The sequence below is a fragment of the Equus asinus genome, chromosome 3, assembly GCF_041296235.1.
Source record: "Equus asinus isolate D_3611 breed Donkey chromosome 3, EquAss-T2T_v2, whole genome shotgun sequence".
NCBI lineage: Eukaryota > Metazoa > Chordata > Mammalia > Perissodactyla > Equidae > Equus > Equus asinus.
Window position 1 is genome coordinate 80997013 of NC_091792.1, and position 23930 is coordinate 81020942.

Sequence of the window (23930 nt, forward strand, 5' to 3'; positions counted from 1 at the left end):
CATGCAAATTCAGAGCAGATCTATGGTGCTGGAGGGAGAGGGCTCTGCTCCACACAGTCTCTCAGGAACCAAGACTGCACCGCCAGAATACATGGTCTCAAAGGTCACCAAGGAAGGGGAGTAGAAAACATATGGGACTCATACCTTCTCTTTTATATGTTGTTCTGGAAGTGACACATTATTGCTGCTTAAAGCCTCTGTCCAGCACTAGCCACGTAAACCTAGCTGATGCAGGGAGCTGAATATTCAATAAGCAGGAAGAATTTTGGCTGTGGGTCTCAGCCAGTTTTGACAAGAGTTGGTGGGGGGGTGGGGGTGGGCATCATCATCTGGGAAATCTCTCCAGAGGTTAGCAGAATATTGACCTGAGTACAGCATCCAAGGGAAAACCAAACTGAAACACCAGTGGGTACACACCATTCTGAAGGACATAGACTGGGCTAAAAGTATTCTGGGCGGGAACGACCAAAGCAGATAGGGAATGAAACACAGACAGAGCAGCAGCGATTTCTTGAATCCCTGGGGTACTGCCCGGCAGCCAGGAGTAAGGTAAGGCTTTCACTGAATTATGTGTAGAGAGCAATTTATTAAGAGAAATAAGCCAGGACAGACAGTCCATTTTCTAACTGTAAGTTTATATGTTTCTATGAATACCAGAAAGCTGTGCCTACAGTTGGCTTTCTTTATTTGGAAAAAGGAGAGAAAGAAACAACACATTTTTTAGAGAATTAACCTCAACTTCCATTCGTCTGGAAGTTTGGAAGAGAGAAGTAAATAAATCACCTCATTATGCTTTAAATTGGTTCAGATCTGAAAGATTCCTTTGAGTATTACGAAATGGTCACAGAGACAGACAATGCCAAAAGGGATTTGAGAAACTGAGAACAAGAACTAAAATGGGTGGGGGAAAATGAGCAAAATCTGCAAAAGTAAATTAGTAAAGCTGGATGGACCAGATATGGAGTGAGAAGGGAAGGTGCTTAGGTGCCATTCACTTATATGTCACACTTTTGTATGAGCATATCTGTAAAAAAATCCCTGGCATAGACTACATACTCAATAATTTTTAATAGGTGCCATTTGACATAAGAAAAGAATATTTCCCTAAGATACTATTTCTGGCACACCAAAAGTGAGACATCTGAGCAGAAATCTTGGACGTGGGGTATATGACAACAGCCAAGCTAAATGGAAAGTTGAGTAAACTATTGAAGAACTTTATACTTGCCTGTTTATTTATGAATTCACTTACATATTCCAGAATTCCAAGGAAGTAATCATAACTGGGCTTCATTAGCTATAATTAAATGAATGATATTCCATTCTATTCCCCAAAATTTCTTGGAAAAATCCCATTTCCTTATTAATATGATCTACATAATTAATAAAAAAATATGCTCTTTAGCTCAGTTTTGTATATGAAAAGTCAATTCATGACAATGATTTCCAGAGCTTCCGAAGGAAGGTAAGGTTGAAGACACGGTGATGGAATTTTTTAACTAGGAGAGTGGTCCTGTAGGAGAATGTACTGCCTCACAGAGTAAGGAGCTCCAATCATTTCAACAGTTGACATGCAGGCTCATTCATCATTTGTCAGGGGGATTCCTGACAAATGAGAATGTTAGGTTGGAGTTGTGCTAAAGTAACTTTTTTAATATCTCAACTCTGAGCTACTGTGCTTTATGATTTCCCCATATTCATTTCTTTATGAATCAAGAGACTTAAGAGATTGTTCTCTATCAAATTAGGGAGTTGACGTGAGGTAAAACGACTGTCTTTACATTTTGAGTAAGATTGTGATGGACACTGGGAAATGTGAAAGATAAGCTATTTGGGAGCATCAGGAATCAGCTTGCTGTGTCGTCTTTTCATCTGAGCAGTAATGAAACAACATTGACCCTGGGCCACTGGCAGTTGATTCATAGGAGTATACTAAGTAAGGAAGATATTTTACTGGCACAAGTTTCGCCAAATGGCTGGGCGCATCCACTGTTGATGCTCATTATTCATTTGGCTCTGCAGAAGGGGGACTTAATATCTTTAGTACCATGGGCCCTAAATATCTGTTTGTCTTCAACTCAGTTCCCAGTACCTTCAGGAAATCCCCAATTCCTATTTCAGATCTACCTCCACTGAAGAAAGTATATGATATTTAAAGTACCTTAAAGTGGAACATGGAATAAATTCCTGAAAACAAGAGTTGGGAGTCTCTCTAACTTGTTCTCAACAATATTTTGGGACACTCATCATCTGAATATTTCTTAGGAAATTGGTTAATCACCCCAGAATGAGAGGGTTTATAGAAAAATCGTAATGACCTGAAAATACACCCCTGAACTAAGATAATTTCTTTTAACCTAAAGATTCTAGAAGTTTAAGTTTAGTTAAATAATTTGTTCGTTTTTTTTTAACATACACTTTTAGAAGACTTTCTGGAATTTCGCTTAATCCTCTAAACAACATTTGAGGTTGCCATGGTGATCCTCCCTAGTTTTTCATGGAGAAACCAAAGCATAAAGAAGCCAAGTAACCCAACGAAGTCATGTAGGACTAAGGGAGGATTTGAATCCACATCTCATGCTCTCTGCCAGTTCATGAGATCACTTTGTGGCATTCCTACCACTTTAGATGATTTTATTCAGTGACAAGCTGGCAGAGAAGAAGGCAGATATGGAAAGGAAGTTTAGTTTAGGGGCTTGATAGTGGTGCCAGCTGCATAAATCTTCTCGGCACCACAGGAGTTAACATAAATTCATTGGTGTTCATCAGACAATTTCTTCAGTGTCAAAGCTGTCAATGACAAACCTTGATGTGTTCTTGGGAAGAATTCTAAGATGGGTCTTGCATGACCTCACAACAGCTTATTTTTCAGATTAGACAAGGAATACAGAAGACAAATTGTGAAAAAACAAAAGCAAAGTATCTTTTCCTCTCTCAGGTTAGGGTGGTTTTGTCTTCTGCTCATCTTTCCTCCCATTAAAGTGCTCTTAAATCACATACTTCCTAATAATTAAAACATTCAAGTAAGTGAAAATGTTTGTACAAACATTCCCTCAAAATATCAAATTTAAAAAAAATGTATCATGTCAAACAAAAGCCTGGTTTTTTTAAAGATAGAAATAATAGCTTTACTCTGAAAAATCTTTTTAAGAAAAAAAATAAGCAAATATAAAAACCATTCGTAATTTACTACTAGGAGGTAAGCAGTGTTAACATTTCCCATTTTATTCTGTCTTTCCTTAAATATATATGCAATGCATATTATATATATGCACACATATACATATATACACGTATCTACATATGTACATGCAAAAAAAATCATGAATTTATTTCCACATCTATAAAAATTTACCTAATACTCTTTTGTGACAGAATAATATTCCATTTTATTCCCCAATAATTAATGTTATTGACAAATGTTTTTAATAATGTGAACTTTAATGATTATCTTCATTTTTAGAATAAGTTGCTAAACATACCATTGCAAGTTCAAAGATTATGGTTCTTCAAGAGTTTTGATGTATATTGCCAAGTCAAACCTCAGAAAGATCATATCCCAAGAATAAGACAGTAACTTTTCTTGAACATTCATCAAAACTAAATATTGTCAGAAAATATACCTAATTATCTTTGAAAGGCAAAAAATGTTATCTCAATGCTTGAATATCTATTTCTTCGATTTCTGGTGAAATTAATACATTTTCCCATTTTGTTGGCCTTCTATTTCTTCTTTTGTGATGTTCTTTTGTTTATTTTTCAGTTGCAGAGTCATTGTTTTATTGTTGATTAGCAAGAGGTCTTTACATATTAAGGATATCAAATCTTTATTATGTATATTGAAGACCTTTTTTACAAGTTTTTTATTGGCCTTTTCATCTTATGGTCTACTGAGCCAAAAATCTTTTAACTTTTATGTAAGCAAACAGATCAAGTCTTTCTTTCATGTGTTCTGCTTTTGATGTCATGCATAAAATGTCCTCTCCAACTTAGTTACACACAATTAGTCACCCATATTCTCTCCTATAATTTTGTGGCTTTGTTTTTTACATTTAAATCTTTAACATCTAAGAAATTCATTTTTATATGTAAAGTAAAATAGAGGCCTAACTTTAATTTTTTAAAGATGGTTAACAACTTGTTAAAAATTACTTATTAAATAATATATCCAACTCATCACATTTACTCTATGTTAAAGTCACCTATATCTAATCTCTATACACACTCATCCACACACACACATATCTGCAGATATAGCTATGTGTGCATCGATAGATAGATAGCTATAGATAAATAGATACTCTGTCTGTACTGTCTATTTTACGCCATTGATCTGTCTGTCTCTTCCAGCAACCACTACTGTTTTAATGAAATACTTTACCTTAAAAATACTTTCTAATCTATTAATGCAAAGCTGACCCACCATATCACCCCTATTTTTCCAATTTTGTTGCCTAGCCACTTAAAAATGTATTTTTTTAGTTTTTGTTTAGTTTTAATTTTTGTTTTTTCATCTACAAATTCTGTCTTTTAGACATAATATTCTACTATCCAGCATTCTTAGAATAGGTATCTAGTCCTCTCGATGGAAATACCTAGCAGTCAGGGCTGAGAAATCAAAATGCTATTCGTTCCCCATAGCAATGATGATGACCAGCATCAGGGGTGACCCTGTGTGCCGAAAGCTCCAGAGGGAGAGTAGAGCAAGGAGCAGGAAGTGAGGCAATGTCAGTGCTCAACTGTGACTTCACAGCCACACCCCAACTTATTTCTGGAAAGCACATGTGACATCTATTCACATACATTGCTATCTTTACACTCTTCAGGATATGCCAAACAAAGCAATAACTCCAAAGGCGGTTTGTTTTAGAAAATTAATTATAAATGAGGGTAAAATTAAGTCTTGCTATGTACAAAGTAGAAACTTGGAGGCTCTTCTGAGACAGTATAACTTAGGATGAAACAAGCTAGTGTTTTGATCAGCTGACTTCACTCAAACCACTCTTGTAACGAGTCCTTCCCAGTACGATGCAGCAATGAAATGCGTGACCTCCTCAAAATCAGGTAGAGGTACAATTCTGGCATAGTTTCCTTGGTGGAGCAGAAGAATCTATACTGATCCACTGACACTCTTTTTCCCAGGAGGCTTCATCCCTTGCCGGGAGCCGCCCACCAGTCAGCTAAGCCTCTACCCAAGGACAACGGTCCTGGAGAGAGATGAGGGAACGCACGGCGGACCCTCAGAAGATGGTGGTCGGCCGCTCCTGATCCTACTCATGCTACTAATCTTAGCAATATTGCTCTTGCTGTTCTTTTTCTGTACATGGGATGTCTTGGGGAAAATTTCTCCAAGCAGGGGAGAAAAGCTGATGTAACCTGGCCTTCTAGGGAGGGTTCAGGGAACAACAGCCTGAAGGGAAAAAAACGTTCTGACCCCCTCCTGGAGAGGCGGTGAGGGAATTTGGACAGCCCTCAAGGAGGAAGCCTTCTAATAATCAGCCTCAAAAGAGAACATTCCCTCCTCAGGTCCTTCTAGGAGGTAGATATTATCCTAGGCCTGTTAGGACAGGAGGTAAATGGTGGCACCCACCCAAGAGCAGAGGCATGCAAAAACTACCCCTTCCTAAGGCAACTCATGATCCTGACAAAGTTGCAGAAAAATATCATAATATATTGACACAGAGGAATTGGGACTATGATGAGGATTGGGAACCCTATAAAATAGTTAATGGTAAAAGAGAAACTCCAAGCACTGTGCCTGTGTGGCTTTCGATCCCCTTATGCTTTGCAATACTTCTACTTTCGTTATTACAGGAATAAAGATAGAGGCTTAGGGCCATTCGACCCATGGGGAACTAAATCTAGATGTTACACCCCGTTTTGCAATCAGTCTTAAACATCTAGACGCCTAGGAGACATGTAGAAAAGGTCAATATCTATATTTAATAAAGGTTGCTTACTTCTCACAGACATACTGTGCTAATATTATAACAAGATATGCTTATGTACCCATTTTGTTTGCCAAAATTATGTACTGAGACAATTCCATAAAATCATAAACGTGTGACCTGGACCCTATATAAGTGCTTGAATGCTTTGAATAAATCAGACTTGGAAACCTCACTTCCAGTCTCATCGTAACTTCTTTTTTCGCCGACGCCGTTCATACCTCAGGAAACCCTACCGGCTGGAGCTGGACTCCGACAATCCCTAAAGGTAGATAAAAAGACGATTGGCTGAGACTCGATGTGCAGCCTATGGGTGAAGAAAAGTCTAGAGTTACTTGGCACACAAGGGAGTGTAGTCAGGGCAGTGGCTGTGTTGTCACGATGTTTTTAATCAACTGCTACTAACATCAGACTCCTGATAGACAGAGTTTCTTGCCCGGTTGGTATTCTTGGCCAAAGAATCCATCTCTCCCAGCATCGCTGATTTGCTGCGAGAGCGTTCCCCTCCAGCTCCATTCCAACTGCATTTCCAAGAGAAGAACATAAATGGGGTATTGTAAGTAATTTCTCCTTCTTCATCAAATTCCACCAATAAAAACCAGGCGTGAGCAGTGAATATTCACGTGTTTCCTTATTTCTATTAGAAATGTCCTGAAAAACCTCTGCGAACATCCCTAAGAGGTGTCCCTACGTACTCAAGAGCAGAGCATAACCTGTTCAATAAGATTTGCTTTTATCTCCAGAACATGCTAATCTTTGCTAATCTGGTTTTCCAGCAGGAAAGAGAGAAGAGTTGATTCCTTGTGGATTTTGCCCTAAAATTTAACCCTCAGGCAGTTAAAGCCTCTTTATCCAAACTAAGTTGCTATTTCCTGAGGCCCCTTTATTACCACTCCAAAACGGACTTTCAAAACAAAAGTTAGAAAGCTGTATGATCCATTCCCGAGAAAGATCTGTTTGTGTTCAAAACCCGCCCTGACCTTTTTGTTGAAGAAGAACAAAATAATGTAGCAACAAAAACACAAGTGGCTGCCAAGGGAAGAGAAAAAAAAAGTTCCTGTAAGGGACTGGAACAATAAATCTCCTCTCCGCTGAACTCCCCGAGGGAGCGTGTGTATTTCCTGCCGCTCTTTATCACAGCCCCCGAAACCAGCGGACTGGGCCGTGGCTGCTCGCATTCAGCACACCTCTTGCATTTGCTCGAAAGGCCCTGCCGGGCTGAGAGGGAGGTGCCCCCGGCCGACTCTGGAGAGAAGAGCCACTGAGACAATCCATGGGCACCATGAAACTGCTTCCAGTGACCATCCTTTGTCTTCTGTCCACTCTGCGCAGGAGTGACGGTAACCCAGGTACCGTTTTCTCTTATTCCTCACATGGTGTAGATGAGAAATCACGCGTAGGCTGCTCTCAGCCTCGGTTTCCCTTCAGGGAGTCCCCTGAAGCTTAGTGGCAGCCGTCGTTTGCTGCGCTGCGTGCGCGGACACTGACTGGCAGTGCGTGGACAAGGCTACGCGGACCGGGGTTTGTTGTCACTGAAGGGAAATGCTTGCTGGTGCCGGGCCTTGGTGTTTGATGGTATCATAAAGGCTCTGGAAATACACAATAACCTTTTTTGAGAATAAAAATCTGAGGATAAAATGCTGGCTTAAAATGTACTATTTCTCAAAAATGTACTCTTTTCAGACATAAGTCTAGAAATCACAAGACTGTCCCGCGTTGGTAAAAGGCTGTAATCGGAGGGGTTGCATGGCACGTGCTCGCCCACATTTGTCGCAACTCTCTTTGGGCTCTGAAAAACTGAGAGGTTGGGGTGAAACTGCTTGGGGAAGTGAGTCCTAATATCTTGAGGGGTAGGGTTGGTAAAGAGGAGAGTCATTTGGTTAAAATTTATAGACGTTTGCTCCAGAAATAAGCACATATCTGCACACATACACACAACATTTTGCATAACATTTCAGGGAATTTATAGACATAAAAATGCTGCCCATTGACTGCAGATTCAGAAACTCAGATAAAGGACATGGCTGTACCTACACAAGCCCTGACTTTATTAGTGACCAGTTGCAATAATGATTGCATTTGACTTTTAACTCTTCCTGAGGGATTCACTGTAAGCGATTAAACTTTCAATATTTATTAGTCTTCTACCATGTATTCAGCAGTGCGAGGAATACAAAAATGAGTAAGACATGAGGGCCCAAACTTAAAAAATTTCTGTCCTTGGGGCCAACCTAGTGGCGCAGCGGTTAAGTTCCCACTCTCCACTTTGGCGGTCGGTTCAGATCCCAGGTGTGGACCTACACACCACTTGTCAAGCCATGCTGTGGTAGGCATCTCACATGTAAAGTAGAGGAAGATGGGCATGGATGTTAGCTCAGGGCCAGCCTTCCTCAAAAAAAAAAAGGATAAGACATTGTCCTTGCCCACAGTGGTAAACGTGCTATTGGGAGAAAGAATCATGTAATTCTAATGCAAGACAGATTTCATAAGTGCTAAAACCAAACTGTCATTAAAGAACACAGTTGGGAACATTGATTCTGACTCTGAGGAGCCCTGGAAAACAACTCGGTTTTCATTTTATTTTGCATATGCTCTTTTCAAAAGTTTGCTGCCTACAAAATTCTAGTTTACAGTGATAATATGGGAAAAAATAAGTGCACTCCTTCTTGAACAATGTTTATCATTAATTTTCCAAAATATGTATATAAATTTAAGACAAATTCCCAAATGCTTCAAAATCACATGCGAGTGCTTACCACGCATCTTGGAGTTTCCAGAGTTAAATTGCAGTGGGTATCAAGGCCAGAAAATTTAACTTAGAGGAGTTACTAAGGATCTGATTTTTTTTTTAAAGATTTTATTTTTTCCTTTTTCTCCCCAAAGCCCCCCGGTACATAGTTGTGTATTCTTCATTGTGGGTTCTTCTAGTTGTGGCATGTGGGACGCTGCCTCAGCGTGGCTTGATGAGCGGTACCATGTCCATGCCCAGGATTCGAACCAACAAAACACTGGGCCGCCTGCAGCGGAGTGCGCGAACTTAACCACTCAGCCACGGGGCCAGCCCTTTTTTTTTTTTTAAAGATTTTATTTTAGGATCTGATTTTTTAAAATAAAGAATATTTATGAGGTTCCACAGAAATCAATGGACTACTTATAAGTAGCTCGTCACTATGCATGAGAAAGATTGAAAGGAATCTCAATGCCATGAAAAACACTGCTCACAAACACGTGTCGGGTCAATATAAATTCTGAAAGCCTGGGTTAGGCTGCTCACCACTGCAGGTGTGCAAGCATCAGTGAGTACACTACTTTCCTGGTATTGTTAAATTATGAGTGGATCACGTGTCCTGAAAGCAAAGTGGCACAGGATCAATAGAAGCACCCTTCAAGGAAGATGGAAAGATGAAGGACAGTCCAGAGACAACCTGGAAGATCTTTCTATGATGATCATTTGGGGAAAGTACCAACCTTCTTTAGCTCACTGTTCATGAACCCAACCTCTCAGTTGACGGTGTCTTCTTTCTAAGGAACTATGAATCCAAGTAAGACAATTTCTCTTTTGCGCAGGCAGCGGTTACATAATGACTATCTCCTTCAACTTATACCAAAAGCCTATCTACTAACTTAAGGCAAGTATCTGTAAAGATCACCCCATTTATGTTAGAAAAGGAAGCTCTAGCCCAGGAGCATAAATTGACCATCTGAGTGTTGCCTAGGAGGAATTGGGAGAGATTTTCCCACCCACGTGTGTGATTTTGTTGCACCTAGCTCTGCCTGTTTTATGTTCCCTCCCCAATACAGTGCAGGAAACGAAGCATTTCCTAAGTTGATTTATTAAGTTCTTTCCCTAACCCCCTGTACCGGAAACACATTGATTTCAAGCTTTATACACTCCCCAAACTTAGAATGCTTATCGTATTTCATCAACAGGGTTGATTATTAGGGGTGGAAAGGGAGGCGTTTCCTCTGCTTTAAATGTACAAGTTGTCAAGAAGATCTATGGATTTTGCATAGGAATTTATTCCTAAATAGTGATCTTTTACAGAAGTTGACTTTTTTCTTTCTGACATTTTTGTCAGTCTCAGATTTAAATAAATACAATATAGTCTTTTATGCTGTTTGTGAAAACCAAGGGAATCTTTCTACATGGCAGTACATGGCTGTCTATTACTTGACTGGTAGTATAATAGTTTACGATCTCCAATTTGGAAAGCTGTTCTGTTGAAATATGTATGGGAGGTTCCTGAAAAGGAAGTGTCATTCTTTCCCAAGGTTTTCTAAATTGTATCTAAGACTGAACAGACCACTACAGTGGGTTTTAAGCCCCTTTGGCTTGTAAGTCTAGATCAATGAGCTTTTCACTATCAAGACTGAGAGAAGTTAAATGAAGAGAGATTCCAAGAAAAAGGAGGCCCTGGAAGCAATCTACTCTTCAAGTTCCATTTTCTTCTTGAACTTTACATTAGTTTAGGGAAGATTAAAATGTTTCATGCATTTGCCATGAGGAATGAACATTGTTTTATTGGTATCTGAAGAAGAATTTAATTGCTTGGAGAAACTCATTTGTTAGTGGTTGAACATTCCATTTCATGGAAAAAAAATGGATTGAACACACTCTAAGACAGACACTGTGCTAAATGCTGTAGGTTTATAGACATCACTAAGATTTAGCCCTTGCCCCGGAAGTGAGGGACAGAGGAGGATGAGCCAAGTAATTGTAAGCTTGATTATATTGTAGGTCTTAAATGGTAAATAAAGAGTGATGTGGAGAATTCGCAACTAGCTTAGTTTCGGATGTGGGGACATCATATAAAAGTGGAAATTATGATGAACTTTGAAGCTTGAAAATGAGGAGTTTCCAGGTGGATGAAATTTCTTGAGTAGGAACATTGAAACATCAGCATATTCTAGTCTAGGAATGTAAGGAGATCACAGGTTGGACATTTGTGAGTGTTGGGAAATAAAGTTGAAAATAAAGCGTCAGGATATGTTGAACACCAGGATGAGAAATATTGACTCATGCAGTTAATTAGCTTAGAGCCTCTAAATGGGCTTGAGTATGGGAATTAGATGATTGGAGCTATAAATTGGGAAGATTAATCTGTTAGCAAGATGTAAATTAGACTATTGCAGTCAGGAGAGATAGATGCTAAAGAAAATAGTTCAAAAGTTATTGCAAGTCTAAAAGTCTGTCAATAAAATGAAAAGAAGGGTCTGGGGAAGAGATTCAAGGAGGTAGAAAGTATGTGATTTGACATACTATTTACTGCCAATGAGGGAGAAAGTGACCGAGCTACGCAGAGAAGGCTGTTTGAATACTACAAGTGGGAAGCAGCTTGGCAGCAGAGGTAGGGAAATAGGACGAGATGGTTCAGGGAGAAAGTGATATATTTGATTTTGGACATGGTGAGTTTGAAATCCTACTAAGATGTTCACATAGAGATGTCCCACAGTAAATTATATCATGTGGAGGGTAGCTGGAACATCACTGGAGTTCGAGGTGATGGTGAGACGGTGAGTGATGTTTACTCTTGAATCCCAAGAGTTCTTAGCCCCGCCCATTGTAAGGTTAATAAGATAGAGAAACAATTTATTTGTCTTTTGGATGCCCCTATTTCTAACTCTCTTATGAGAGTTATTTTCCAATTCCTGTTAGAGTTATTTGTGTGCATATCTTATCTTCTCTACCAGACCATATGCACATTGAAAGCAGGCGCCATATTTATTATAGTTTGTTGAGAGGAAGAATATCTAAATTGAATTGACTCTACTTCTCCTTTTTGGGTATCAGATACTTTATATAATATCTTCTTATAGTTAGAAATATTCAAGGAGAAACCTTCTGCTCAACCAATTTCTCAAAAATACGAAATTGTGGGGCTGGCCCAGTGGCATAGTGGGTAAGTTCCTGCACTCTGCTTCAGTGGCCTGAGGGTCATGGGTTTGGATCCTAGGCGTGGACCTACACACTGCTCATCAGGCCATCCTGTGACAACATCCTACATACAGAGTGGAGGAAGACCGGCACAGACATTAGCTCAGGGCCAATCTTCTTCCTCAAAAAGAGAAAAGAAAAAAATGCAAAATAGCTTTTTCAAAAAGCAAAGTTGACAGAAAGAGAAGTTGGAAGGAAGTTAAATATCGCACATTGTTAATTCACATTATTTTAGGTAACATGAGTTGCTTTAGAGAAGAATGCTTTACTTATTACTTCTGTTTAGCTTAGTTACTGTCAATAGATTTTACGTGAAACTGTGATCTGTTATAAGGAGAGTGAACCAATATGGAAATAAATCCAATGAGAAAAGTATTCGGTCCCCAAACTACTTGTTTAGCATTCTTTCTTCACTACTCAGTGTTTTTCTTTCTTTCTTTTTTTATCGAAGTAACATTGGTTTATAACACTGTATAGGTTTCAGGTGTACAACATTATAATTCGACATCTGTGTACACTACAGCATGCTCACTGCCAAAAGGGTAGTTTCCATCCATCACTGTGTAACTGACTCCCTTCATTCCCTTTTGTCCTCTCCCTGCCCACCTTCCCCTCTGGGAAATGCCAAGCAAAATAAAACACTACTCATTTTTTTGAATACTTTCTACCTAAAAGTAGAAGTGATCATTTCAGAATTCCTATTTTCAAGAGAGTCATAACAATTGCAACCAGCAAATTCTCTGGCAGTTTTATCTTGCTGATAATAATTATTCAGATAATTGAGAAAAAAATGAACATTTTAGGGTTTCAGAAATCTTTTAATTTACTGAATAGTTGCCATCTTTTCTTTTCATTAATGAAGTTATGTTTCAAGCTTCAGGTAAATATTTAACTGGTGAATAATTATCTAATCCAAGTAATTTATATTCTTTTTTCTTAGTCATCACTTTCCAACTTTCTCATCATCTTTGAGAACAATTTCAGATGTGTGTTTCTAAACAGTGAACGTCAAGACAGGAGTTTACTCTAAGGCACGTTTAATTCCTGAGAAGTAAGTGTCTCCTTTCCAGTTACTAATTCCTGTGGGTCTTTATGGGCTCTATCAGGTTAAGACAGTAATGCCTATTGGGTGTTAGCAAAAGTTCTTTTAGTTAGTGAATGAGATTGTTTTTATACCATTACACACAATATCTACATCAGCTGGGAAACATAGTGATGTCAGATTACATCCAGAAAGGCCACTGTATGCTACCCGAATTCCCAGCAACCACAAGAAAAATCATTTTCTAAATTTGAGTAGAGATTTCGTGATATAGAATGATATATCCATAGAGATAATCATAACTAGTCTCTAAGTAGAAGCAGCCACTGTAAGAATATTAGACACCTGTTGTGTCTTTCTCTATATCCTCTCTGGCTGTGTTTGGTCCAGCCATTGCTATGGCACCCTGCTGTGCACAGGTGTCACCTGACAGCACCTTGCCTCACAAGAATGCACGTCTCTTGCTTTCCTGCCTGCTGTTATTCTGATATTTAGGCATGTCACCTGAAGAACTCCCCCTGGCACTGCAGAACCTGTTGTATGTCTGTGCTAGAAGTGGAGGAGCGTTAGTCTTCTATGAGACAGCTCTTTCCCAAAGGGGAAATGGAGCCAGAGAAGCCATGCTTTCCTCTTCTGTTCCCGCTGTAGCTTCACTGTTTTAGTCCCACTGCTTTCTGTGACATTACTTTCCCTTGTAAACTGTCTGCACACAAGCCCTTTTCTCAGGCTCTGCTTTCTGGAGAAACCCAGGATTTATTCTTCTTGATGGGAACATTTTGATTTGGGTGATAATGTATATCTAGGTATAGAAAAATGATAATGCTGCCAATCACTTAAAAACCTGTTATTAGAGTCCACTACAACCTAACAAAATATAAGTCTCTTGGGAGCAAGGACAAGGTCTAATTGATTTTTTTTCCCAAAGCCTATCTTTGGACATGTAGGTGATGCTTACTGATTAGTTCTTGCTTTAACTTGGAGAACTGTATTTCTTCAAAAGTCAGCAGAGTTGAAAATACTCAAGGCATTCCTGGCATTTTTTTCAGTAACTTGTCGGCAATATTTATTTTTATCCTTGGCCTGTGTACTGGAGAATCTGTGAATGTCGTTTTAGAATACTCTCTTGGTTGGCTAAATTTATTTGATTTGTTTATGGAGTTGACCTGATGTCTTAGAGTTGTATAAACAGCAGAAAACACCTGCCTTTGGTTTATATTTACTATCCAAATCACACAAGAATGGCGGGATCATCTGAATCATTCCTGTGTCTTGCTCACAAGAGAAAACTGGTATCTTATAACGCTATGCACCATTCCTCAGATGATCCTCAACCATTTACATCAGACTAATCCTTACTCCCACTAGAATAAAAGGTAAAATGACTGAAATTCAATTGTAAAGACACATTGATTACAGATTTCACCTCTTCATCTCTGAAGTCTTGTTTCAGTATGTTGAGTAATTAATGTTATTCGAATCCAAAGGCATCAGATAATTCAGTTATTCCCAGGTTTTTAAAATTTCATTGATCAATAAATAATCAAAATGCCCTTTGGACAGTGACATGGGATTAACAGCTTTTTACTTAGTCAGATAAAGACACAAAACCCCTACAATACATACACTATTTAACTGTTTACCAGTATATTCCACTTTTAAAAGGCTACTTTAACTTGTTCTCTTTCTCTGTCTATCTCTCCCTCTCTCTCTCTGGCAGTACAATAACGTTCTTATATTATTTTTTCACTGAGCTCTGAGTGGTGTCACACGCCAGCACTGTGCAGTGGTGGAGAGGTCACTGTTCTCTGAGCCAAGAGCCCTTGGTTTCAGTTACCAGGGGCCGAAAGCTTGCTGTATGACTGAGCCAAGCAAATTTTTTTACCCCTCAAGGCTTTAATTTCCCATCTATAAAATGAGTGTGGTTTGACTAAATGATATTAAAGTTTTTTGCCAGATCTACAACTGTATGATCTTATTGTAACAATTTCTGTACATTTTGTCTCAAGTTATCTTGCTTCACTTTCATCCTGTTATTCCTAGAAATGTTCTTTGAAGCAAGATTTCAATTCTATTCCGGAATGTTTACTTTCTTTCGGAATTTTCAGATACAGCTGTTGGAAAGTTTGCGCTTTGCATATAAAAGGCCTATTTGCTGCCGTGAGGGACATTTCTTAGAGTATATACCAACAAATGACTTTTTTTCCATTTTCCATGTGGTATTCTTTATATATAAATTGCAGAGATTTAGTGGTGGGAGGGATAGAAAAAAGGATGTAGAGAGAGAAATTCATTGATATCCAGAAAAAGATTAAAAGTAAGAATGAGGTTAAAAGAGATTGAGAAAGTGGTAGAGGCTGGGAGAAAGAGAGGGAGCCTCTCTGAGAGTTGGGATGGAAAGATCAGAATGAGAAGGGAGGGAGACAGATAGACCAGGACAGCACTAGATGCCCTAAGGACATGGAAAGAGTATTCGCCATAGGCGCTGCCGTGCCCTTACAGGCCTGGAACCTGGAAGAGTTCTTTCTTCTTACCATTACGTTGTCTCTTGCCAGTCCTTCTTTCTGCCATCCATTCCACTGGCAGAATGCTGCACCTTTTTCAAAGCACTTTTATTCGTCAACTGTCTCATTTAATCCTTGCCATGGCTGAGGGGATTGGGCAGGCTGGTGTTCTTTGTGCTCATTATCAGAGGAGGAAGCCCAAGGACATACATTTTTCTGACTCAAACCAGTAGCTCTCAACATTTATTACTCATCAGAATCACCTAAGGTAGCTGTTAAAAATTTTTCTTCTCAGGGCTCACCCCCAGAGATCCCCAGAACCCCTTTCAGTAAAATCCAGAAAGCTATGTTTCCAGCAATTACTACAGATAATTTTTATACGTTGGCACATCAACACACTCTCTGAGAGATCCTGGACAAGACTCATGTTCTGTGACTAGTCGTCTGAGCGCTTTTCACTGTTCCATACACACAAGATAACCAGAAGTGTTTACCTTTCAAGAAAAGAGCTACAGTCTAGTGTTTTCAGGAAAAATGTTGATATTAATCCAGTGTAATCTAATTTTTGGTCTGCTTGTTTGTTTGTACTAGTTTAGGATAATAGGAAGCTAGAGTTGGCCAAGACAAATGTTAGTTGAAGCACTGCAATCTCTCCAGGCACATCGGCTTAGATCCAGCTTGTGGACCGTCTTTCCCTAAGAGGACCCCCTTCATCCCCTCCTCCTGCTAAGATCTTACTGCTTGCTTTCAGTTCTACTATTGATCTTCCTCTTGTTTTCATTGAACTGAAAGACCCACACCTCTGCCCTGTAGGCTTCTCAAGAAAATTAGCCACCTTAAGTCATAGTTTGACCAGGGAAACAGCTATAGCATCCATTGAAGTTTCAAGTGGGGTTAGGACGGATCGGTAATTCAAACACAAATTTTTCTGACTCCCAGAGAACTGTTAAGAGCCAGAGGAGTTTGAGAAGATAGGGAGGATTAAATGACTGGTGTTAATAAATATCTTGTGAGCATGCTAATAAATGGAGAAGCTGTGATATTGTGAATCTGGGTTAGATAGGCAGGAAACTTCTAGTATTAGAAAACAACAAACTGAAATTTGTCAACTGGTTCATTACTCTGCTGTTACTTAATAAATTGGGGTAAGTTCTAGAAAGAAGTCAGCACCCTCTCCTCCAGAGTTCGTAAACAGGCCGCCTCTGACACACAACCTGTAGCAGCGTGTTTGGCCACACAGTGCTTTATGAGTATGGGAGAATATTTAAAAATTAAAAAATTTTCACAAAATAACAAGAGTAACCAACAAAGAAAGAGAAATCTTATTTTCAGCTCCTCTGGCAACTCTAGGCCTCATATTCCCTCATGGCAGCATTCAGTCAAGCCTGAGTAATAAGTGCCCCTTTAAACTGGGGAATGCGCTCTCTCCTACAAACTCCTGTGCGTACACCCTACCTGATTCCCTCATGGACCTCCCTACCACCCACTGTGGGCACTGGGTCAATCCCTTCACCTGTCTCGTGGAGTCTGTAGGATTTCATGTCAGCGTTAGGTGTGCAATTTGGAAAGCTATCATCATGTTTGTGGTGGTTCAATGGATTTTGAAAAGACAGGGTTCTGGAGTAGTTTCCTACAACTGATCGGGCTTGCCAGCTCAATCTCAGAATTTTAAGACATATTCTAATCACCAAAGTTTTTGATTTCCCATAAAGAAGGATGCTTTCATTAAAATGTTGCTATAAATAGTTAACTTAGAGCTGGTCACTACACTTGTTTCATAAGCCATAAGAAGGCATGAAACTTACAAAATGATTTAAGGAACTTAGAAACCACAAATCATAAAATACAATTAAAATTTTACTTCATTTTTGTTTCCCACCATCTCTATGCAATTTATTTGGTGAACATAAACTTCCTGCCCTTGATGAAAATATTGAAGGCCCATGGCTTTTTTCCCCACTCTTAAGAAATGGACAGTTCTGTAGACAAGTAAATTTGCAGAGTGTGTCAATTCAAAATTAGAATGTACAATCCAAAATAATAATTGAAAATTCTCTCCCATAGCTCAAGCCAGCATGGGATGGAATTCTATAAAGGTGCTTCTTTGTGAGTTTTCTATTTTTCTGCTTCCCTGTTCCCTCTCCAGCCCTTTCTGTCCATTCCATCTGAGGACAGGGTGAGGGAGGAGTGAGAAAGTTGAATGAAACATGTGATTTGACCATGTGACTTACGGTGGAAGTTGTGCCCAGAGCCTGGCAGATGGTTAAAGCCAACTGCTGAATGGTGCATTTTCATGGGTTCCTCAAAGGTGACCTTTGGGGCCTCCCTTACCTGCAGCTCCTTGGTTCATGAGGATGGATCCCTCTTCTGGGAGTTTGCTGGCTACTCCTTCCAAAGGACTGGTAATCCTGTGTTAACCCAGAGTTTCATGATGCTAAAGTGCCAGTTTGCTACACAGCCCTAAGGAACAGGACTCAAAACTCTAAGCCCATTCTCTCATTCTTTCTCTTTATTTGGTCCACAGGAAACAGTCATATATCTCTTTAAGAATCCCTGCCAGCAATAACTCTCCTGGTCCTGTACCAAAGCAGCTAGGCAGCAATCTTTCATTCTCTCGATTACCCAGGTGTGATCAGATCCAAGGCTACTATGCCTTTCAACTGTAGGGACCACACATTAAGGTAGGTTTGTATTGTGGGGGGCAGACAAGCCTTGTTCCCTGGGGGTGCAGGAAGTGGGAATGGGATTCCAAAGAAGTATTCTGCAAAGATGACCTCCTCTCAAATAATTTCTATACATCTCTCTCAGCTCTTTGATTCTTTTTGTTATAGAGTGGGTAAAGGGATTCAAGGGTCCACGGAACAAGTTTTGGATCTTTTATTTGAAAATCTGCCTATGATTATTTGTTCCACCCTTTTGTAATTTCACTTATCTTGGTATTTGATTAAGAGCCTAGTATGTGGGTGAGATCAAAGCCTGCAGGAATGTTAGAAGAGAGGAATGCTGTAGGCCTACCTTGCTGTGAAAAAAGATTTAGAAATCCAGTAAAATATTACACAAGGTACTTAAGTGTGCCCAAGATGGGATTATATTAGCAATGTGAGCTTTAACACTAGGAAATCAATCAATATAATTCATTACTTTAATAGAAAAAGGAGAAAAATACATGATCATCTGAACACAGGAAAACATTTTTAACAATTCAATATTTATTCTTTTTTTATATAAGATATTTTTTTTTATTTTTAAGATACGTGGAGAAATTAAGTTAATTGCAGCTTTTAACAAAGGTTTTAGTCATGTTAAGCCAGGAAAAAAACCCAAACTTGTTCAGGGAAATATTCCCTATACAGTGTTGGACTTACTGCTGTGTGTCTCCTAAAGCATGAAGTCAGTGCTACACATATTAGAGCAATGGTGGTTTTGCTTTTTATTTTTTTTAGTTCAGTACATTTTATTTTTCCAGTGTACATCATTATATTTCGCCTTTTGTATAGACTACATCATGTTCTCCACCAAAAGTCTGGTTGCTCAATATTTATTCTTGATAAAAACATTTAGGAAACAAGACTATAGAAATTTTCTTATTCTGCTAGAGTAGCTTCAAAAACCACAGCAATCATCATGCATAATGAAAAAATGTCAGGTTTCTCTTTGAAAATGAAAACAAGAAAATTTTTCACAGCAATGTTATTTATAAGACACTGTACAAAATATGCTAGCTAGTGCTGTAAAACAAGAGAAATAAATGTTACAATAATTAGAAAAAGTTAAAACATTGTAGATGATATGATTGTATAAGTAGGAAATCCATAAGAATTTACTTATAAATTATCATTAAGAATTCATTAACGTTTCTGGATGTAGAATTCATATAAATAAATTGCATTTCTAGATATAAACAAATATTTGAAAAAGAAAATTTAACAATATGCCATTTACACAAACATCAAAAAAATGAAGTACCTATAAATAATTCAATAAAAGATATTCATAATTTCTATGAGAAGAATAATAAAATTTTATTGTGCTGTTAAAGAAAACCTTAAGTACTGGAAAAATATACCATGTTCATTGATTGGGTGACCCAGTATTTTTTCTTATTCAAGTCATATTGGCTTATAATCTTGTATAAATTTCAGGTGTACATTATTATTTCTTAGTTTCTGTATAGGCTGCATTGTGTTCACCGCCAATGGTCTAGTTTTTATCCATTACCATACACGCGTGCCCTTTTATCCCTTTTGCCCTCCCCCAACCCATTTCTCCTCTGGTAACCACTAATCTGTTCTCCTTATCTATGTGCTTGTTTATCTTCCACATATGAGTGAATCATACTGTGTTTGTCTTTCTCTGTCTGACATTTCACTTAGCTTAATACACTCAAGATTAACCCATGTTGTCATAAAATGGCATGATTTTGTCTTTTTTATGGCTGAGTAGTATTCCATCTTATGTATATACACACACACATACCACATCTTCTTTATCCATTCATCACTCGATGGGCACTTGGGTTGCTTTCACGTCTTCACTATTGTGAATAATGCTGCGATGAACATAGGGATACATATTTCTTTTGAGATTATTGATTTCATGTTCTTTGAATAAACACCCAGTAATGGAATAGCTGGATCACATTGTATTTCTATTTTTAACTTTTTGAGAAATCTCTGTGCTGCTTTCAATAGTGGCTGCACCAGCTTGCACTCCCACCAGCAGGGTGTGGGGGCTCCCTTTTTCTCCACATCCTCTCCAACACCTGTTATTTCTTGTCCTGTTAATTACAGCCATTCTGACAGGTGTGAGTCAATATCTCATTGTAGTTTTGATTTGCATTTCCCTAATAATTTGTGATGTTGAACATCTTTTCGTGTGCCTGTTGGCCGTCTGTATATCTTCTTCGGAAAAATTTCTGTTCATATCTTTTGCCCATTTTTTGAACAAGTTGTTCATTTTTGTTGTTGTTGACTTATATGAGTTCTTTATATACTTTGGAGATTAACTCCTTGTCAGATATATGATTTGCAAATATTTTCTCCCAGTTGGTGGGTTCTCTTTACGTTTTGTTGATGGTTTCCCTTACCATGAAGAAGCTTTTTAGTCTGATGTAGTCCCATTTGTTTATTTTTTCTTTTGTTTCCCTTACCTAAGTAAACATAGTATTCAAAATGATACTGATAAGACTGAAGTCAAAGAATACATTGCCCATATTGTCTTCTAAGAGTTTTATGGTTTCAGGTCTTACATTCAAGTCTTTAATCCATTTTGAGTTAATTTTACTGTTTGGTGTAAGGTAATGGTCTACTTTCATTCTTTTGCTTTGGCTGCCCAGTTTTCCTAACACCATTTATTGAAGAAGCTTTGCTTTCTCCATTGTATATTCTTGCCTCCTTTGTCAAAGATTAGCTGTCCATAGATGCGTGGTTTTATTTCTGGGCTCTCATTTGCTCCATTGATCCACGTGTCAGTTTTTCTGCCAATGCTATGCTGTTTTGAGACTAAAGCTTTGTAGTATATTTTGAAGTCAGGGAGTATGATACCTCCAGCTTTGTTCTTTTTTCTCAAGATTGCTTTGGCTATTTGGAGTCTTGTCATTTCACACAAATTTTAGGATTCTTTGTTGTAATTCCATGAAGAATGTCATTGGGATTCTGATTGGGATTGCAATGAATCTGTAGATTGCTTTAGGTAATATGGACATTTTAACTATGTTTATTCTTCTAATCCACAAGCACAGAGTATCTTTCCATTTCTTAATGTCTTCTTCAATTTCTTCCAATAATGTCATAGTTTTGAGTGTACAGGTCTTTCACCTCCGTGGTTAAATTTATTCCTAGATATTTTATTCTTTATGTGGCAATTGTTGATGGGATTGTATTCTTGAGTTCTTTCTGCTAGTTCATTATAGAGTATAGAAATGCAACTGATTTTTGTGTGTTGATTTTGTACCCTGCAACTTTACTGTATATGTTGATTATTTCTAGTAGTTTTTTGGTGCATTCTTCAGGGTTTTCTATAAATAGAATCATGTGGTCCACAAATAGTGACAGTTTTACTTCTTCCTTTCCAATCTGGACCCCTTTTATTTCTTTTTTCTGCCTAATTGTTCTGGCTGAAACTTCCAGTTATATGTTGAATAAGAGTGGTGAGAGTCGGCGCCCTTGTCTTGTCCTGTTCTCAGAGGAATGGCTTTCAGGTTTTCACTGTAGAGTATGATATTGGCTGTGGGTTTGTCATATATGGCTTTTATTATGAGGTACTTTCTTTCTCTACCCATTATAGAGAGTTTTTATCATAAATGGATGCTGGATCTTGTCAAAGGTTTTCTCTGCACCTGTTGAGATGATCTTGTGATTTTTATTCTTCATGTTTTTAGTGGGGTTTGTCACATTGATTTATTTGTGGATGTTGAACCATCCCTGCATCCCTGGAATAAATCCCACTTGATAATGGTGTATGATCTTTTTAATATATTGTTACATTTGATTTGCTAATATTTTGTTGAGGATTTTTGTTCTATGTTCATCAGTGATATTGGCCTGTAATTTTTCTTTTTTTGTGTTGTCCTTGTCTGGTTTTGGTATCAGGGTAATATTAACCTCATAGAATGAGTTAGGAAACAAGCTGTCATCTTCAATTTTTCACAATAGTTTTGGAAGGATAGGTATTAAATCTTCTTTGAATTTTTTTTTTTTGAGGAAGATTAGCCCTGAGCTAACTGCTGCCAATCCTCCTCTTTTTGCTGAGGAAGACTGACCCTGAGCTAGCATCCATGCCCATCTTCCTCTACTTTATATGTGGGACGCCTGCCATAGCATGGTGTGCCTAGGGGTGCCATGTCCACACCTGGGATCTGAACTGGCGAACCACGGGCCGCTGAAGTGGAACATGTGCACTTAACCGCTGCTCCACCAGGCCAGCCCCTGAATTTTTGATATAATTCTCCAGAGAAGTCATCTGGTCCTGGACTTTTGTTTTTTGGGATATTTTTGATTACTGTTTCAATCTCTTTTCTTGTTATTGGTCTATTCAGACTCTATTTCTTCTTGATTCAGTTTTGGAAGCTTGTAGGAGTCTAACAATGTATCCATTTCTTCTAGTTTTTCTGGTTTGTTGGCATATAGCTTTTCATAGTATTCTCTTATAATCCTTTGTGTTTCTGTGGTGTCCATTATAACTTCTTCTCTTTTACTTCTGATTTTATTTGAATCTTCTCTCATTTCTTCTTAGTGAGTCTCACTAAGAGTTTGTCAATTTTGTTTATCTTCTCAAAGAACCAGCTCCTAGTTTCACTGATCCTTTCTATTGTTTTTATAGTCTCTATTTCATTTATTTCTGCCCTGATTTTTATTATTTCCTTCCTTCTACTGATGTTGGGCTTTATTTGTTCTTCTTTTGCTTGTTCTTTTAGATATAGTGTGAGCTTGTTTATTTGTGATTTTTCTTGTTTCTTTTGGTAGATCTGTATTGCTATAAGTTCCCTCAGTACTGCTTTTGCTGATTCTCATAATTTTTGGTATGTTGTGTTTTCATTTTTGTTTTTCTCCAGGTATCTTTTGATTTCTCCCTCGATTTCTTTGTTGGTCAAATAGTTGTTCAGTAGCATGTTGTTTAATCTCCACATATTTGTGACTTTCCCAGTTTTTTTCCTGTAATTGATTTCTAGATTCATAGCTTTGTGGTTGGAAAAGATGCTTGATATGATTTCAGTGTTCTTAAATTTATCAAAGCTTGCTTTGTTGCCAAACATGTGGTCTATCTTTAAGAGTGTTCCATGTTCACTTGAGAAGAATGTGTATTCTGCTGTTTCTAGATGAAATGTTCTATATATCTCTAGTAAGTCCATCTGATCTAATGTTTCATTTAAGGCCACTGTTTTCCTGTTGATTTTTTGTCTGTGTGATCTATCCATTGACATAAGTGGAGTGTTAAGGTCTGTTCTTATTATTGTGTTGCTCTCAATTTCTCCCTTTTGGTCTGTTAATAGTTGCTTTATGTACTTTGGTGCTCCTGTGTTCTGTGCTTGTATGTTAAAAACTGTTATGTCTTCTTGGTGGAATGGCCATTTTAACACTATATAATGCCTGTCTTTGTCTCTTGTTATCTTTTTTGTCTTGAAGTCTGCTTTGTCTAAGTAAGAGTACACTCACTTTCTTTTGCTGCCATTTGCTTGGAATATCATTTTCCATCACTTCTGTCTGAGCTTCCCACTTCCCTATGTTTGTCTTTAGAGCTGAGAAGTCTTTCCTGGAGGCAGCATATTGTTGGGTCTTGGTTTTTAATCCATCCGGTCACTCTGTGTCTTTTGATTGGTGAATTCAATCCATTTACATTTAGAGTGATTATCGATATGTGAGGGCTTAATACTGTCATTTTATCTTTTGTTTCCTGATTGTTTTGTATTTTCATTGTTTCTTTTCCCTTGTATTTCTGTTTGCCATTTCAGTTTGGTGGTTTTCTGTGATGATTTTCTCAGTTTTTTCTTTATTTATTTTTTTGTG

General features: G+C 38.2%; 1 protein-coding gene across 10 annotated transcripts in view; it reads left to right on the top strand.

Moving 5' to 3' along the window:
* Positions 1-6971: 6971 nt before the first annotated feature.
* EMCN (endomucin) overlaps positions 6972-23930 on the top strand; it is a 118891-nt gene continuing 101932 nt past the window's right edge. For 6 of the 10 annotated variants that reach the window (XR_011502092.1, XM_044766380.2, XM_070505295.1 and 3 more), the window contains exon 1: positions 6972-7297. Coding sequence is in view for 8 of the 10 variants with exons in the window: in XM_044766380.2 (XP_044622315.2) it covers positions 7222-7297 (76 nt within the window). In the remaining 2 variants the exon portion in view is untranslated. The remainder of the gene's footprint in view (positions 7298-23930) is intronic. The other 4 variants (XM_070505296.1, XM_070505294.1, XM_070505293.1 and 1 more) reach the window with 4 other exon arrangements.